This window comes from Mustela nigripes, chromosome 10 (genome assembly GCF_022355385.1).
Source record: "Mustela nigripes isolate SB6536 chromosome 10, MUSNIG.SB6536, whole genome shotgun sequence".
NCBI classification, from domain to species: Eukaryota; Metazoa; Chordata; class Mammalia; order Carnivora; family Mustelidae; genus Mustela; species Mustela nigripes.
Genome location: NC_081566.1, coordinates 11,894,461 through 11,912,663, shown reverse-complemented (window position 1 = coordinate 11,912,663; position 18,203 = coordinate 11,894,461). Strand labels below are relative to the sequence as shown.

General features: G+C 34.5%; 1 protein-coding gene across 13 annotated transcripts in view; it reads right to left on the bottom strand.

Moving 5' to 3' along the window:
- The window catches only part of CDC42BPA (CDC42 binding protein kinase alpha), a 329,012-nt gene that overhangs the window by 109,378 nt on the left and 201,431 nt on the right, over positions 1-18,203 (bottom strand). For 11 of the 13 annotated variants that reach the window (XM_059412594.1, XM_059412582.1, XM_059412585.1 and 8 more), the window contains exons 12-14: positions 13,403-13,536; positions 4,741-4,983; positions 4,366-4,476 (exon numbers count right to left, since the gene is read on the bottom strand). In XM_059412594.1, coding sequence (XP_059268577.1) covers positions 4,366-4,476; positions 4,741-4,983; positions 13,403-13,536 — 488 coding nt within the window. The remainder of the gene's footprint in view (positions 1-4,365; positions 4,477-4,740; positions 4,984-13,402; positions 13,537-18,203) is intronic. The other 2 variants (XM_059412592.1, XM_059412593.1) reach the window with 1 other exon arrangement.

Here is an 18,203-nt window from a genome sequence, read left to right as displayed (position 1 = left end):
ATATCTGAGTCTGGTTTTGATGCTTGCTCTGTCTCTTCCAACTGTGTTTTCTTTCTTTCAATATATCTTAATTTTTTGTTGATAGGTGCACATGATGTGCTGGGTAAAAGGAACAGCTATAAATAGGCTTTTAATAATGTGGCAGTAAGTTGTGGGGAAAGGGAAAGTGTTCTGTAGTCCTAGGATTAGATATCAGTCTTTTCTTAAGCTGCTGCCTCTGGACTGTCAACATCAGACAACTCTGTCAGCCTTTCTCTCCCCCACAGTTTGGACAGGATGACCACAGCAGGTTGGGATTTGTTCTTCTCCTTCTCTCAAGTCCATTGGGCTCTGATGAAACTCCAGCAAGTTCAGTTCTGGTTGAAGAGTTTCTCCTGAGAGCAGACCTTGTTAAGAGGAACTGGCTACTCTGGCATATTTCAAAATGTTTTTCCTTACTGCTAGCACAAGAGGATTTTTCTCTGATATTTGTTTTGAGAACCTGTTAGAGGTCAGGAAGTAAAACTCACAGAAGCCTCCCCAAGACTGGGTTCTCTGGAGATTTTATATCTCAGACCTGTCTACACTGAGCCGCTAATGATTTCTCAGTTGTAGTTCAGGTTTCCAAACACTGACACTGATGCCTACAAAGGTTTCTGCTCTGGTAAGTTGTGAGTCTCTGTATTTACCTGGGAGTGCCTCCAAATTTAGGGGCAGCACCTTGTCCTGTGATGCCATTTCTCCTACAGGTATAAGAAGAGTTGCTGATTTTTCTATTTATTCAACTTTTTACTTGTTCAAACAAAGTGGCTCCCAAGCTTCTTAAATGCTGGACTGAAAACTGGCAGTATTCTTTTGAATATTTTTATATAAAGGATCATGTGATCTATGAACAGAGATAGTTTCACTTTTTCCTTTCCAGTTTGGATACTTTTTATTTCTTCTTCTTGTCTAATTCCTCTGGCTAAATACACCAGTAGAATATTACATAGCAGCAGTAAAAATGGGCATCCTTGTCTCATTCCTAATATTAGGGAGAAAGTTTTTATTTGTTCAACATTGAGTATAATGTTAACTGTGGGCTTTTCATAAATATCTTTTATCATGTTGAACATGTTCCCTTCTATTCCTAGTTTTTTGGGGGTTCTCATTATGAAAGGATAATGGATTTTGTGAAATGATTTATGTGCTTCAAGTAAAATAATCATCCCCTCTCCCAGGTCCTATTAATGTATTATATATATATTTTTTTACACCGAGCCACCCTTATATTCCTGAAATGAACCAATGTCAGGGTGCATCATCTTTATAATATGGTTTTGGACTTAGTTTGCCAGCATTTTGCTGGGGAGTCATACATCTATATTCATTAGGAATACGGGTCTGTAATTTTCTTTTCTTGTAATGTTCTTAAGATGTCTTTGGTATCAAGGTAATGCCGACCTTAAAGAATGAGTTGAGAAGTTCTCCCTATTCTTGTTATCTTTGGAAGAGTCTAAGAAGGATTGGTGTTCATTCTTTAAATGTTTGGTTCAGTCCACTAGTGAAAGCATCTGGCCCTGGACTTCTCTTTGCCACAAGTCTCCTTATTATTGACTACATCTTTTCACTTGATATAAGTCTGTTAGATTTTCTTTTTTTTTTTTTTGAGCCATTTAAAGTAATTTGTGTGCTTTTATAACGGTTAGTCAATTTTGTTTATCTTTCAAAATAATCAACTTTTGGTTTCATTCTCATTATTTTCTATCCTCATTTTATTTAACTCTGCTCTAATCTTTATTAGTTCCATCCTTCTGCTAGCTTTGAGTTTCCTTTACTCTTATTTTTATAACCATAGATAGTAAAATTAAGCAACTAATTTGAGACCTTTCTTTTTTAAAAAATATAGTTATTTACAGCTACAAATCGTCCTCTGAGCACTGCCTTTACTGCATCCAGTGTGGTATTTTAATTTCATTCCTCTATAGGTATTTTTCTAATTTCCCTTGAGTCCTTCTTTGATCATTAATTAAGAGTATCTTGTTTTATTTCCACATATATATTTTTTAACACTCCAGTTATTCTTATGTTACTGATTTTTGGCTTCATTCCACTGTGGCTAGAGAAGATACTTTGTATGACTTCAGTCTTCTTACATTTTTGAGACTAGTTTTGTAGCCTAACATCCAGCCTCATCTGGGAGAATATATCATGTGCACTTGAGAATAATATGGTTCTGCTGTTGAGTGGAAGGTCTGGTTGGTTATAGTGTTATTCAAGACTTTTTACCTTAAATCATCTTCTCTCTGTATGTTCTATGCAGTATTGAAAATGGGATACTGAATTTTCTGTTATTCAATAATTATTTCTCCCTTCAATTCCATTGAAAAGTATTCCTAGTAGACTGAAGATTCCTACAGACTTTTAGAATCGCCAAAATAGGTTTAGAAGAAACTAAACCAAGAAATTCCAGTTTTAGAAAATATCTCAAGAGGGACACCTGGGTGGCTCAGTCGGTTAAACATCTGCCTTCGGCTCAGGTCATGATCCCAGCGTCCTGGGATCGAGTCCCACATTTGCCTCTTTGCTCAGCAGGGTGCCTGCTTCTCCCTCTACCTCTGCCTGCTGCTCTACCTACTTGTGTGCTCTCTCTCTCTGGCAAATAAATAAATAAAATCTTTAAAAAATATATCCTCAAGAAATGACAGTAATATAACGATCACAGCCAATACTTGCTGAGCTTTTACTTTCTGCCAGGTCCTGGGAAAAGCATTTTAAATGCATTTACTTATGTATTGGGTAGTTCTATTTTTAATTTTAACTTATAAATTACAGAAGAGACTATGAGCATTTGAGTGGTCAGTAAATACAGGTTATTCAAAACTTTCAGAGCATCAGTGATTCTTACAAAAAAAAAAAAAGACTAGTAGCTAGAATGTGGCACTGAGTTGGAAAACCCGTATTTAAACTGCACTTAACTCTACTGATGACATAATCCTTAACACCTCTAGGTCTCAATTTCCTCAACTGCAAATAATCTCTAAGATTCCTTCCAGTCTGTACTTTATTTGTTTATTTGTTACCCAAATCACCTAAAACAGTGCTAGAAACAAAACAGTCACGGACTGAAAATTATTTGAGTCAGTAATTTAATGACTTCCATAGACTACTACTGTCCCAGAAGCATACGTACACAGAAGAAACACCTCTGCTTGGGAAAGCTAACCATGACTCATGATTGTACAATATGATAAACCAAAAAATTAAAAACAAATAAACCAATGCCTAAAAATAAGAAATACAATCTAGAGTTTATATTTATAGCAGAGAAACCTCATTTGCAACCACTGATATTCAACAGTCATAGAAAAGTTCTGACCAATTCTACATTCATTCATTGATTTAACACATTTATTAAACAAGTATTAAAATCTAGCCCTGACCCAGGTTAAAACTATACCTGTTTCCAATAAGTTTGGTCACAGTTTAGGCAGGGAGACATTTTGTGGATAAATACAATAAAATCTATGCCAAAGTTATTAACAGAATTCTAAAGTAGCATAGACTTCCTGAGATGACATTCAACTTGATTCTTATATTTGCCAGATGAGTAAGACTAGACTATACATGGTTATACAAGTAGAGGGTGTAGGTGAAGGCTGGTGGGCAGCATAGAGGAGACAGTTTTGCTAAGGTCAGAGTGGAGAAAAGGCAGGGATCATGTTCAGATTATAATTTAGTGTTGCAGAAATAGGATGTCAATTTAATCCCAATTCTCTCATTTTGACATACACAACATTATCAAGGCTGAGAGCACTTTACAAATATGTGCATATACTCCTTAAATAAAACCAATGAGATAGGATTTTACAGATAAGAAAATTAAAGTCCAGAGAGATGTAAGTGTTTTGCAGCATTACATGGCTAGTAACTGATGAGGGTAGGAGTTAAAACCAAGCAGTCTAACTCCAGAGCAGGCACAAGGATCTCCCTTGTAAGCACTTCTGCTCAGATGTGGTGGCCCATGCCTATTATTGTCTCACCCATGTAACAGAAGTATCTGTGGAGCTACCCCTTCGCCTCACCTATGTCATTTATAAAATGAGGGTCTGGGTATTTAACAATGCACCCCATGCAGATTACTGATACATCTTGTCCAGGTGGGCAGTTCTTCCTAAATATTTGATATTTTCCGATAGATTTCTTCTCCTTATTAAACACAACCTTCCCTTTCTTTCCAGAATGATGCTGAAGTCTACATCAGCTTCCCACTAGGAATGAGAATTAAGATTAGGTTTGAAGGATAGTTTTTACTCCACGTCAAAGAGAATACATAAACTAACACTTCTTTTAAGCCTAAAGAAAAGAAAATTGGTGTAACTTCACAAATGTGAAATCAGACACTACCTTTAGTCCCTCCAATTCATTTTCCAGTTGCTTGGAATAGTGCTCGCTCTGTTCACGCAGTTTCCTGTCTTTAGATGCTTCAGCAGCCACAGCTTCTGTATGAACTTCCAGCTTTAAAATAAAATGAAAAAAGCAGATGTCATGGTTATAATTGTATTCCCAATAAAATCCTTTTCCCCATGGAAATTTACCTTGTAACAAGAAGATAACTCAAATGTTGAAATTCGTATTTAATAAAATTACTGAACTAAAACAAAGCAAAACAAAACAGGGTTTTCAAAAATTAAAGAAGGAGATACACATTATTCCACTAATCTGAAAAAGCAGCTTTAATCACTACCCCACGGGCACTAAAAAATCTGCCTGACTACTAACCTCTTTTTTGGCTCTCTCTGTTCTGCGCAGTTCTTGCCTTAAGCTTTCAACTTTTTGCATCACCAGGTCCACCTCTTCTTCCTTATCTCGGACATGGCGAGCAAGTTTCTGTTTTTGGGTGTGCAATTCTGTTAGCCGCTCATTGATCTCCATGAACTCCTGCATGGCCAGTTTCCTCTGACAGTGTGCGTCTTTCAGCTCTTTGGACTGGTTTTTTAATCGCTCACTAGCCTGGACTAGTTCCTACAGTTTTGTAAAAAGAATATAAGTTACCAATTCTGCAACCTAGGAACCAATTTTGGCCGTCAAAGTAGCTATCGTGAAGTCAAGAAGAGCCAAAATTATTCATCTCAGGACAAAATTAAAAGAAATCAGCTATTTCTGAACAGATATTAATAGCAGGGTGCTCTGTTGATATTCTCGATTCCTGATGCTAATTGTGATGAACAGCTGATTCAATTTGCCAGTATCTTAGTTTCTACAAATAAATGAAGAGTATAGGAACACCAGATACAATGGTCAAAATAAAGATTTTGTGAAATGGAATGGATACTTGTGAGATTTTTAAAAATTATACTATATCATTACAAATGACAAAAAATAAGGAATACTCTTATGTGGACACTAAACCTCAGTCCAGAAGCAAGGAAAGAAAGCTAAATAAACTCCTATATCAAAGTGAGAGTTAAAGCACCAAGTCTGCCTTCTGGCAAAAGAAAATGCAAATCGCTTTTGAGTAAAGAGCCTCAATGAAATGTAGGATTTTTAAGAGCAAACAGACTCCAGTGATATTTGAACATTAAATTACCAAGTATTAATATAAAATGGGTACATATGAAATATTTGAGGAGTTAAAAAAAAAAAGACTACTGAAAATGACCAAGCAGATTTATAAAACTATGTAGAACATTTAGAAATGTAAAAATATAAGTGTTAAAATTAAAGACCCGAATCCATCAATGCAGTAAGTTCTTCATTTATGAAGCAAGAAAAAATTTTAAAGTTCAAATCCAGAAACTTTCAAAAAAATAAAACTGTGTAGCACCAAATAAAAATAAATGTCCTTGAAGTCAGCAAAAAAGGCAAATCACAAAGGAATTTCCATCCTCAAAAACAAAAACAAAAGAAGAGAGACTAAGAAGTAACAATAGAAATGGGGAAATGTTTCTAATGAGGTAATTAAAATTGTATTTTAACTTTAAATTTTAATTTAAAAAAAATATTTTATTTATTTATTTGACAGAGAGACACAGTGAGAGAGGGAACACAAGCAGGGGGAGGGAAAATGGGAGAGAGAGAAGCAGGCCTCCCACCAAGCAGGGAGCCCAATGCGGGACTCAATCCCGGGACCTGGGATCATGACCTAGGCTGAAGGCAGACACTTAACGACTGAGCCACCCAGGTGCCCTTAAATTTTAACTTAACTAATTTAAATTTCTTTTCAGGTATGAGGCTAAATAACTATATTCATATAAACAAGAACTGACAGAACTTATCACTAACAGATCTCCACTAAATAGAAACCTCTAAAGGTCTACTTTAGGAAAAAGAAAAATAATTATAGAAGCAAAATCTAGCAGAGAAAGACAATTATCATATGGTTTCACTTGTATGTGGAACATAAGGAATAGCATGGAGGACATTCGGAGAAGGTAGGGAAAAATGAAGGGGGCAGAAATTAGAGGGGAAGACAAGCCATGAGATACTATGGATTCCAGGAAACAAACTGAGGGTTTCGTGGGGAGAGGCAGGGAAGGGAGGGATGGGCAAGCCGTGTGATGGGTATTAAGGAGGGCAAGGGTTGCATGGGGCACTGGGTGTTATACGCAAACAATGAATCATGGAACACTACATCAAAAACTAATGATGTACTAAAAAAAAAAATTAAAAAAAAAAAGCAAAGTCTAATGACAGAGAAATGGAGGACTAAGAAACTGGTAAACATAAATGTGAATGTGAACAAACACATGGATGAGACTGTATTATAAAAATGTCTCATCCGTATCCAAACAAATAAACAAAATATTTTGTTTGTTCCAAACAAAAAGGATATAAGTAAAATATTAATAAAAAAACATTGGCATTGGAAGAGGTAACAGAGTTAAAGATCCTTAAATTGTTTGGGAGGTGTGGTTTAAGATATTAAATTTAGACTCTGTTAAATATGTAAGACAAAACTCAAGAGCAACTACTAGGAACTATTAAAACAAGTATTGAGTAAAGTGGGGAGAAAAACACTTCAATCAAAATTCAAGAAAAAATTTTGCAAGATGAAAAAAGTTCTGGAGATTCGTTGCACTTTTACTACTGAATGGTGTGTTTTAAAAATGATTGGAATAGATTTTATAGTACATGTATTTACCACAATTTTAAAAAGGCAAGAAAGGAAACAAAGGCACAAAAAAAAGCATGACAAATATAAAGCAGAAATTTGATAGAAACTTGTCTATACACATTGATAGTCAAAACAAATATAAAAGGGCGAAGTTTGTTATACCAAATCAAAAATAATATCTAGATTTTAATAGAAAAAGTATTAATGATAGAGAATGTCCCACACAATGATAAATTCAACACTAGAAAGAAATGCTATTCTAAACTTTTATGCTTTCCACAAGATAGACTCAAAATAGATTACAAAGAAATTGTAAGAACATCATAGAAAAATTGGTATGACTATAATGAGAAATTTCGATTTGATGATCATTGATAAACTGAGCAATTTAAAAATAGTGAATATAGAGAGGATGATCAAGCATTATATGTAGAAGCTGCACCCAATATTGCAACATACATTCTTTTCAAGCACATAGTGAACATTAAAAAATGGGGCACCTGGCTGGCTTGGTTGGTAGAGTATATGACTCCTCATCAGGGTTTGCAAGTTCAAGTCCCATGTTGGGTATAGAGATTATTTAAAAATAAAATCTTTAAAAAATAATAATAATAAATAAATAAATAATGGAAAATGTAACAATCTGTCTAGGCCATGAAATAAGTCTCAGCAGATTTCAAAGAACATATTAAAGATCAAGTTCTCTAATATCATCACTTTTAAACAGAAATCAAAAATAAAAAGGCTAAATTCCATAATAACTCACTGGTCAAGGAGAAAAGTGAAAGAATATTAAAATATTTAGAACTAAAAACAAGATGAAAATAACAAAAACAATGAAAGTCTTTAGTACATATATTAAAACTTGAGGCTTCAGTAAAAGGTTTACTTAAGGGGAGATTTATAACTTGAAATCCTTGTATTGAAACAACAAAAAAGATAAATTCAATGAAATTTTGCATAAAAAGAGTCAGAACACATTAATGCTTCTGCCAATATGAGAGGATAATAAAAATCAGGACATAAACTAATGAAACAGAAATGTCAGAATAAGGAACAACAACAAAGACAAAAGTTGGTTCTTTGAGAAAAATAATAAAACAGGCAAGTATCTGGTGAGATCAAACAAAGAGAGAAGAATAAATGCAAAAAGAAATAATATTCAGAAAAAAGGTTATAACTACAAATCTTGAAGAGATTTTAAAAAGCTAATGAAAGAATCTAATGAAAAACATTGTCAATAAATTTGTTAGCTTTTGAAATGAATGAATTCCTACAGAAATACAATTTATCAAAACTGTTTCATGAAGAAATAGAATGCCTAAGTACTCCTATAATAATTAAAGTACCTAAATAAATAGTTAAAAAACTTTCCCCATCCCCTCAGTGGGAGAGGATTTCCAAACTCAGAGGGTTACACAAGTGACTCCTCCAGTGTTTCAAGGAATAAACATTACTCTTACACAAACTTTTATAAAGAAGAGAAAAAGAGGCAATGCTGCCCAACTCATTCTATGAGACCAAAATAACCCTGACATTGTAAAAACACCAGAACAATAGAAAAAAAGTACAAGCCAATCATATTGATGCAAACAAAAAATCCAACATAACAAAAATTTAGCAAATCAACTCCAGTGACATACAAAGCAGATAAGCATGAAATCTGGATAGACTCCTTGTATTTGAAATTCCAGCTCCAACACTTTCTAGCTCTATGAACTTAAGAGCGCTTGACCTTCTCTGTGCTTGGTCTCACCATTTATAAAATGAGAATAATAATAACAAACAGTGCTATTATGTAAGTGTTACATATACTAGCATATTATTATTTAGGATATAATACACATGAAATTTAGGTTTAATCCAGAAATGCAAAAATAGTTTAACATCAGAAAAAAAATTCATCAATGTAATTTACCAAACCAAGTTACTAAAGAAGAACAGTCCTATAATTACAACAATATATATCAACAAACTTCTAGAAATTGGTTGCAATAGTGTACAAAAAAGCATATTAGGTAAGTCCTATACCCATTCCTGATAAAAATGATTATCAAAATAGGAACACAGAAGATAACTTTCTTAACCTGATAAAAATTATTTACCAAAAACTTACAGAAAACATTATTAGTGGTCAACCAGTAAAGGCATTTTCTTTGAAATCAGGAATAAGACAGGGAAGCTTGCTATTACGAGTTCTATTCAACATTGTACTGTGGGTTCTAGCTAATACAGCAAGACAAGGAAAGATAAGAAAGGTCATAAAAAAACAGAAAAAGAAACAAAACTGTCATTATTTGCAGAGAACCATAAAGAATTTCAAATATATTAGTACAATTAAGAAGAATTTAGTAATGTTGCTGGAACAAAATCAGTAAGAAAATATAATTTTAAAAATACCATTTTAAATGGTCGATCAATAAATTTGATCACAATGAAAAAATAGAATAATAAATTTAAAGAAAGGCAAATAAGACATGGATAAAAGTTTATGGAAAAACATTTTAAAAGATGTTAAAGACATGAAGAGATATACCATGTTTGTGGAAGGACTGTGGGAGTCTAGAGAAAATATTTCTATATTTTTCTATGGATAGGCCTTTGTAAACAAATTTTACTGAAACCTGGAATCTGGACTAAAAGGAAGTCTTGTAATTTATGTCTAATTTAAAATGAGAAACTCCAGAGAGATTTAACTCCTGAATGTATGTGCTTATGCTTCAGCAAGGGGTGTGGAGAGGAGCCTGGATCAGGAAGGGATCCTCTTTAAAGAGCTTGAGACTCTGGGCTTATCTTTCCACTGGAGTGACTAATCTATATTCCAGAGCTATAGATCCTTCTCTTGACATTTCCAAGGAGACTCTCAGAAAGGTGGGTGGAGATTGGGGCGGGAGACGGCAGGGCAGCGGTAGGAAGCATCCGCCACTCTTTATATAAACACCCTGACTCACAACACAGACTCCCATATATGTCATGTTTTACCTATCCAGCTCTCATTGCATTGCCCCCAGAGGTAAGAATTAGCACACAGCGGAGGGATGTGGTTATTTCTGCTCTACATATATCACAATACTATACTCTGCTCTTGAAATCTGTTATGTGCATTTGGAATAATATTCATAAATATGGATAGTAAGAACTTAAAGATTCAATACTGTAATGATGTCAATTCTCCTGAAATTACAAATTTAATGCAATTTTAATAAAAATCCCATCACAGTTTTTAAGGAATGAGATACAGACTCATCCATAAATGGAAATGTAACATACGACAGAGGTGACATCACACATCACTGTGGAAAAGATGGGTTATTTAGTAAATGAGTAAGTAGTTAGCTACATAGGAAAAACTGAAATTGGATCTTTATCTCACGATACAAAAAATAAATTTCTAGTGTATTAAAAATTTAAATATGAAAAGACCAAACTTCAAAACTGCAAAATAAAAACTGAACACTTAAAAAAAAAAAAACGGAATTTTTAACCTCATATTCCTTACACATGCAAGCAAAACTTTAAAAAGAAAGATCGATAAATCTGATTACATTAAAACTAAGAACTTCTGTTATTCAAAATCCCATAAAGAAAGTGAAAAGACAAGCCACTAACTGGGAGATATCTGTAGCATACACAACTGACAAAAGATTAATATAGAAATTTTCAAGAATTCTTAGCTAACCAATAAGAAAAAGACAAACAACCCAAGAGAAACATTTATACAAAGGATACTGAGAGGCACTTCACAAAAGAAATAAAAATGAGAAATGGGCATATGTAAGACACTCAACATCATTAGTAATTAGAGAAGTTAAGACCTTATAACAAAATATCATTCTAGACCTAAAATATCAATTTCAACTAAGGTTGGACAAAATAATATACCTAATAATATGAAGTACTATTGAATATACACTAGGTGGTGGGAGTTAAAGTATAAATTAGTATATTATAATAAAAAATAGAGTATTTTCATTAATTATGACCCAACTATTCTACTCATGTTTGTATAAGTAAGTGTGTACAGATCAGTATATATGTTCAAGAATATTCATTTACAGTAGTTGTCAAGTATAAGCAACCTTAGTATCTGTACACAAAGAATGGTATAAATTCTGAAGTGTTCACATAATGGTATACTATACAGCAACTACATGAATGTTTTATGGCTATTTGGATGAATCTTAGAAATATAATGAGTGGAAAAAAAACTACAAGAAATTGCATATACCATTTTATAAAGCTCGGAAAAAAGCAACACTAAATTATATATATATAATTTTTTTTTTTAATTTCCTATGGTATTAAAAATGCTTTAGCCAGCAAGTTCAATGGCTATTCACTAGTCCATCATATGAATGGGTTGGGCATTTCAGTTGTTTCTAATATTTTTCCTTTATCAATGTGTTGAGAAATTTCTCTGTGAGCAAATCTTTGAATGTCTGATTATCTTCTTAAATTTGGACAAATGGAGTTTACTCTATCAAGTAGTTCAGTACTTTAAGGCTTTGGATACTTACTGCAAATTAGCTTTCCAAAAATAATGTATCAGATTATAATCTCATCTTCAGTATTTGGCACTGGCATTTTTATTTATTTTTACTGAAGTGTAATTAACATACAATGTTATAGTAGTTTCAGATGTATAATATAGAGATTAGACAATTCTATCCTTTACTCAGTGCTTACCATGAGAAATGTAGCTACCATCTGTCACCACATATATATATTTTATTATATATTATTTAGAGGCATACTAATATGTAATAAAAATTTTTTCCTTAAGGAAATGATTGACATAAAATTTGGTACAGTGATTACCATTTTAATATTACTATAATATTATTTAAACAAGTAGAACATGTTATAAATTCAAAATATTATTAGATTGGCCATGAATTTAAACAGATCTGTACACCACACTGCTTGTAACTGCATTAAGAAAAAAGTAATAATAAACAAATAATACATGATATGTTAGAAAAAGTAAAAATATACTAACCAATTCAATTTAATCTTTATAGATTTTTCTGTTAGTCTTTTTTATTAGCTTTTTATTAGCTTCCTCAGCAAAAGGTTATTTGTTTTATTTACTTATTTTTTTAAAAAATATTTTATTTATTTGACAGAGATCACAAGTAGGCAGAGAGGCAGGCAGAGAGAGAGGGGGAAGCAGGCTTCCCCCGAGCAGAGAGCCCGATGCGGGGCTCGATCCCAGGACCCCGGAACCACAACCCAAGCCGAAGGCAGAGGCTTTAACCCACTGAGCCACCCAGGTACCCGGGTTTTATTTTTAATTGCCTCGACTTCTTTACTGACAGCAAGACTTTAAAATCTTCCCCCAAAGAAATTCATTAATATCATCAATTATATATTATATCATTGAATACAATTTATACTACGCCAAAAACCACTCATTTCTTTATTTTATTGGCTAGTATTAATTCCAACATTATTTTGTTAATGAAAGGCAAAATATATACACTGAGTGGTTCAGGTATTTTCTGGTGCTTGAATATTATTTGAACCCTACTGAATGTGTTAGAGTGTCTCTGCCATTAGTAAATTTTATTGATGGTCACAATACTGTTTGAGTGTTACATAAAGTTCTTATGAAAATAAATTTAGCTTGTTCATCCATGCTTTGAAAGATAAACTGACATTTTAAAAGATAATTAAAACACTAAAAGATTTTTATTTTAATCTTTTTAAAATGTTCATATCAGCAAATCACAATGAAAATACGCCTATATTTTAAATTTTTCCATAGATACTAACTATGGCTTACTATTTACTTATTACTTTTTAATATTTTTCAATAACATTTATTTATCTTTAAAGATTTATTTATTTGAGAGAGAGAGAGATTGAGAGAGAGAGAGCACGCATGAGAAGGGAGAGGAATGGAGTGAGCAGCAGATTCCCCACTGAGCAGGGAGCCCAATGTGAGACTTGATCCGGGGACTCCAGAATCATGACTGAGACTTGATCCGGGGACTCCAGAATCATGACCCTAGCCGAAGGCAGTTGCCCAACCAACTAATCCACCCAGGTGCCCAACATTTACTTTTAATTAAGTCCTTTGATTATTAACTTCTCAAAAGAACAAATGATTCTGAACTTTAAAATCTTGAGAATATAAAAGTTACCTCATTACTAGCTACTAATCAAATGAAATACACCAAAATAATTCCTAAATCTTTAAACTGATATTTTACAGACAAAATATACTTTATGTTACTATAATTTACTAGGAAAGCTTTCAGTATACAAATTAAACAAGGTTAAGAATTCAAAAGCAGCTTTAACAATCTATCCACATATTTTTACCTTGTTTAATTCTTCCCTTTCTTGTTGTAGTGTTTTGATTTGTTTTTCATAAGCCTTGATTTGTCGAAAAGCATCATCTAGCTCTCTCCTCACAGAGTTGGCCTCCTCAAGCTGTTGTTCTAAGTGACTTGATTCTAAAAAGAGAAGATGGTGGTTATTTTACTATTTGTATAAAAACAAATGTTTGAAATCAAGGTTTCAACACTACCAATTTTATTTAAAAATAAAGTACTCTGTATTTGGTTTTGGCTTACGGACACCGCATACCACTATGACTATGACTGAACAATTAAGTGCTTAGCAAGTTCACTGTAAAGACGGTGCAAACTAATGCCAGTGTGGAGCTGCACAAAACCTGCGTACAAAAGTGCCTTACATTTCTATTAGAAAAAGATGACCAGACTTCCAACAAGGTACCTTTAGAACCAATTAAAAGCTTAAAAGTAATAAAAACAACAAAGCCAACCAAACTGACAAAATGGTATTCTTCTATGGATGTTTATTAATGTTCGTGTGCCTATATTCGTCAAATTATTGTAAGAGGGCTGTGCTTGTAATGGGTGCAGACCCACAGCCCTGTTTCACCAGTGCTCATCTGAAGCACATACTCTGATTTCTGAAAGCAAGTGTTTGAAAACCTCTGATCTAGAAGAGGAAACTAAGGCCTAGGGAACTGAGTATCTAGCCTGAGGTCAGTATCTGAAGAAAGACGACAGCTCAGAACTCCCGCATCAGCCTTTCCAACTGGAAAAATAAGGTTATCAAACAATACTTAATATTATCACTTCAGAAGAGGTATTAGGAAGCAAAATAAAATCACTAATTTTGATACACGCTTAAATAAATGTTAATAAATTGATATAAAATATTCCTGGCATCAAAAGTAAATTAGCAAATTAAAGAACTAATGCCCATAAAAACAGAAAAATCTAAACACATTCATTGTGGACTTCTGAACCCGGTATTTTCTATTCTTTACAACCCTGTTACTCTGCATGTTGTTTCCAGGCAAGGAGCATTAGCATCCTCTGGAAGCTTGTCAGAAATGCAGAATCCTGGGCCCCACCCAGACTTAATGAATCAGATCTGTATTTGAACAAGATCCCCAGGTCTTGCAAATTCAAGTGTGGAAACAGGTGCACAAAATACTGCACACCGAGTTGAATGCTTTCAATAAATGAAGTAGTGTTTCAAATATACCAGTCCTTTTGAAAAGACCATTTCATGAGTATAGGTAAGTCTCATGGTCAAAAAGTCACTAAAATGCACTAATGTAACATATACTAAATGGTGCTAGATTGCTTAAATAAAATAATTTACTGATATTTAGTGCCCTAAGCTCATAGATTTATTAAAGAGCTTGTTTATCTTACGTATTTTGAAAGTCTAAATACATTAAGGGATAAGATCGTTTTTTACCAATTTTCAAAAGTATCTGCGAAGTTTCATTTAACCAGTTTTCATTTTGTCTAATAATATAATTTGAATAGTCTAAACAAATGTTTCACTTGAAGAATGTTTCACTAAAGGATCATAGGATGTTTACTCTTAAAGATCATAGGGTATGTAGTCATATTCAGAAAATTATATTTTATCATATTCTCAAATTTTAGCATTTCATGTAGGAAATTTTGTTTGACTAATTTCTTTGGAACATTTTTAAGTGATATTTTTCTGTTAAAGTTTTAAACTTTTTTTAGAATTCAATAATTTGTTATTTCTAATTATTTGGTGTCAAAATTGAGTATGTGAACATGGCTAACATCAATCCCATTTTACGGTTAAGGTATGTCAGGATGAAGTATTCATATGGCCTGTTTTGTAATCCCTTCTGAGAATATCCATTTCCTTTCTTGCGCTCTGAAGAGCGCTTCCCTAGCATGTTAAAGTTTTTTGCAAATTACTGAGTCATTCGCTTATCTCAACTGCTTTTTGTTAGAAACCAAAAGGAAATCAGTGTTTCATAAAATGTCTGCATCACATAAAATTTATGGCAAAATGATTCTGCGGGATAGCTTTGACAACTTTCAAGGCTGGTTTCTTGTCTTCCTTCAGTGTAGGTTATATTCCAGTTCTATCCCAGCCATTTTGCTTCGGCTGCTTTGCAGCAGAGTTGTTAGGTATATATATAAATTTTATGTCACATTTTCATGTTTCAGGTAGACCAAATGGAGAAGACAAACTCAATTATTTATAAAATCTTACCATATGAAGAGAAGCATTACACTTGCATTTGATATACACGGAATTTTGCATTCCCCAAAGATAAAAAACCCAAATCTAAAAAATCCAGAATGCACTGAATTTTGGCCAACCACTTAAAATGGCTAAGTTGCAGGAATTGTTTACATTACTACAACAGAGTGAATTGGATTAAAATTTTGAAAGAAATCCTCAAAGACAGGGCACCTGGGTGGTTAGTTGGTTAAGTGTCTGCCTTTGGTTCAGATTGTGATTCCCAGATCCTGGGGTTGAGCGCCACATGGGGCTCCCTGCTCAGCAGGGAGCCTGTTTCCCCCTTTCCCACTCCCCCTGCTTGTGCTCTGTCAAATAAACAAACAAACAAAAAATCTTAAAAAAAAAAAAAAATCCTCCAAGACTACCAAAAAATATCTCATGCACCATGATTAGCCATAGCATTTAGATGAACTAATTAAAAACCAGTTTTAGTGAATAAATAGAAGAAGCAGTACTAGCAAAGGGGGTTAGCTCATCCCAACTAAATGGCTCCTAGCTCACGGTTGCTAGCACAACTGCCAGATTCAATCTGTTAGCAATGAGGATTTAATAAGGGATTAACACACAGAAAATTAGTTTTCTTTGCACTGTGTGGCATATAAGAGAATGGAGTCTCTTGTCTAGAGGAGATGACCAAGTCAGGAAGACAAGAGTAACACCCTTCAAGACATAAATGAAGAAGAAATGAAATGCACATTGTGTGACAGGTTAAACGGGAGCTCGGGGAATCACTCAGAGTGGAGCCCAGGCAAACTGCACGGGGGGAATGCAGTGCAGGGAGTAGGGGTAGAACCATCAGAGCACCTCGTCCTGATCCACAGCTTCTTCCTTACATTCTGACTCCTAAAATAATGCAGAACTTCTGAGGTGTTTCGAGATCTGACTTCGAATCATGATGGGGCAAAACAGGTTCCCCTATTTCTGCCCCCCCCCCATTCACTATCTTTCATCCTTTACTGACATGATGTAGTGTGTGTGGGATACAGACAGAGAGAGGGAGGAGAGAAAGAGTTTGGTGCTGAAGAGACAGAGCATGGAGGAACAAATCACCCATCTCGAGGCAACAAAACAAAGGGGGATACAAAGCACATTAGAGGTTACAGTGACTTTTCTATTTAGGAAGGAAGAAACCATTCCTTTCTCTTCTCATGGAGAAACATTAATAAGAGGAAGAACTTCTATTTTTATCTGCAGATGGTCAATAAGTATGTATTGAGCATCTATTTAGCTGACACAAGGAAACTCTGTCTTGCCCTCTTGGGAGCTTGGAACGTGATGAGAAAAGCAGATTTTAAAAAGAAATTTTAAGTAATTACAAACATTAACTTTTCTAGGAGTTTAAATACATTATAAAACATTGCCATAGGGAAAGAAAAGATAGACACTGATGATGCTTACTTGTTCACACAAAGATCTGGCTTAAAAAGTAGCTAGGGGTGCCTGGGTGGCTCAGTGGGTTAAAGCCTCTGCCTTCGGTTCAGGTCATGATCCCAGGGTCCTGGGATCGAGCCCCACATTGGGCTCTCTGCTCAGCAGGGAGCCTGCTTTCTCCCCTCTCTCTCTGCCTACTTGTGATCTCTGTCTGTCAAATAAATAAATAAAATCTTTAAAAAAAAAATCCTAAAAAGTAGCTAGAAGAACAGCATTTACAAGGTGATTTGGACAGATTTTTGTTTTGTTTTGTTTTGTTTTGTTTTAAACAGCCACAGGTATAGTCAGGGCCACTCATCAGGCAAGTCCTTAGGGAGCCTATGCTTATCTCTAGCTCTTATGTCAAATGTTTAAGGCAGCGTGGGTGTAATTACGAATGAGACACAGATGATAATTACCCTCCGCCTGACCACTACGCCTCTGGTGCCTACTATAATTTTTGGTATAGAGTAGCAAGTCCATAAAAATGTTCACGGACTGAATTAAGAGTAAATGAACGTTGCTCGTGGGAATGTAAATAGTACGACCTCTGTAGAAAACGGGGGTGGCAATTCTTAAAAATGTTAAACACAGAATTTCCATATAAATTCAGGAATCCCACTTCCTGCTATGTGCCCAAAAGAAGAGAAAGCAGGGACTTGAACAAAGACATGTAGCCTCATGTGCACAGCAGCATTATTTACAACAAACAAAAGGAGAAAGCCACCCCAGCACTGGCCAACAGATGAATGAATAAACAACACAGAGTGTTTACATATACACAGTAGGATGCTGTATTAAGGAAGGACAATCTTTTTTTAACATGTAATGTATTCTTTGCTTCAGGGGTACAGGTCTGTGAACTGTCAGTCTTACACAATTCACAGCATTCACCATTGTACATACCCTCCCCAGTGTCTATTCCCCTCCACTTCCCAACAACTCTCAGTTTCTTACCTGAGATTAAGAGTCTCTTATGGTTTCTCTCTCTCCCCAGCCCAGCTTGTTTCATTTTTTCCCACCCTTTCCCCCATGGCCCCCTGCCCTGCCTCTCAAATGCCTCATATCAGAGCGATCATATGATAATTCTCTTTCTCTGATTGACTTATTTTGCTTAGCATAATACCCTCTAGTTCCAGCTGCATCATTGCAA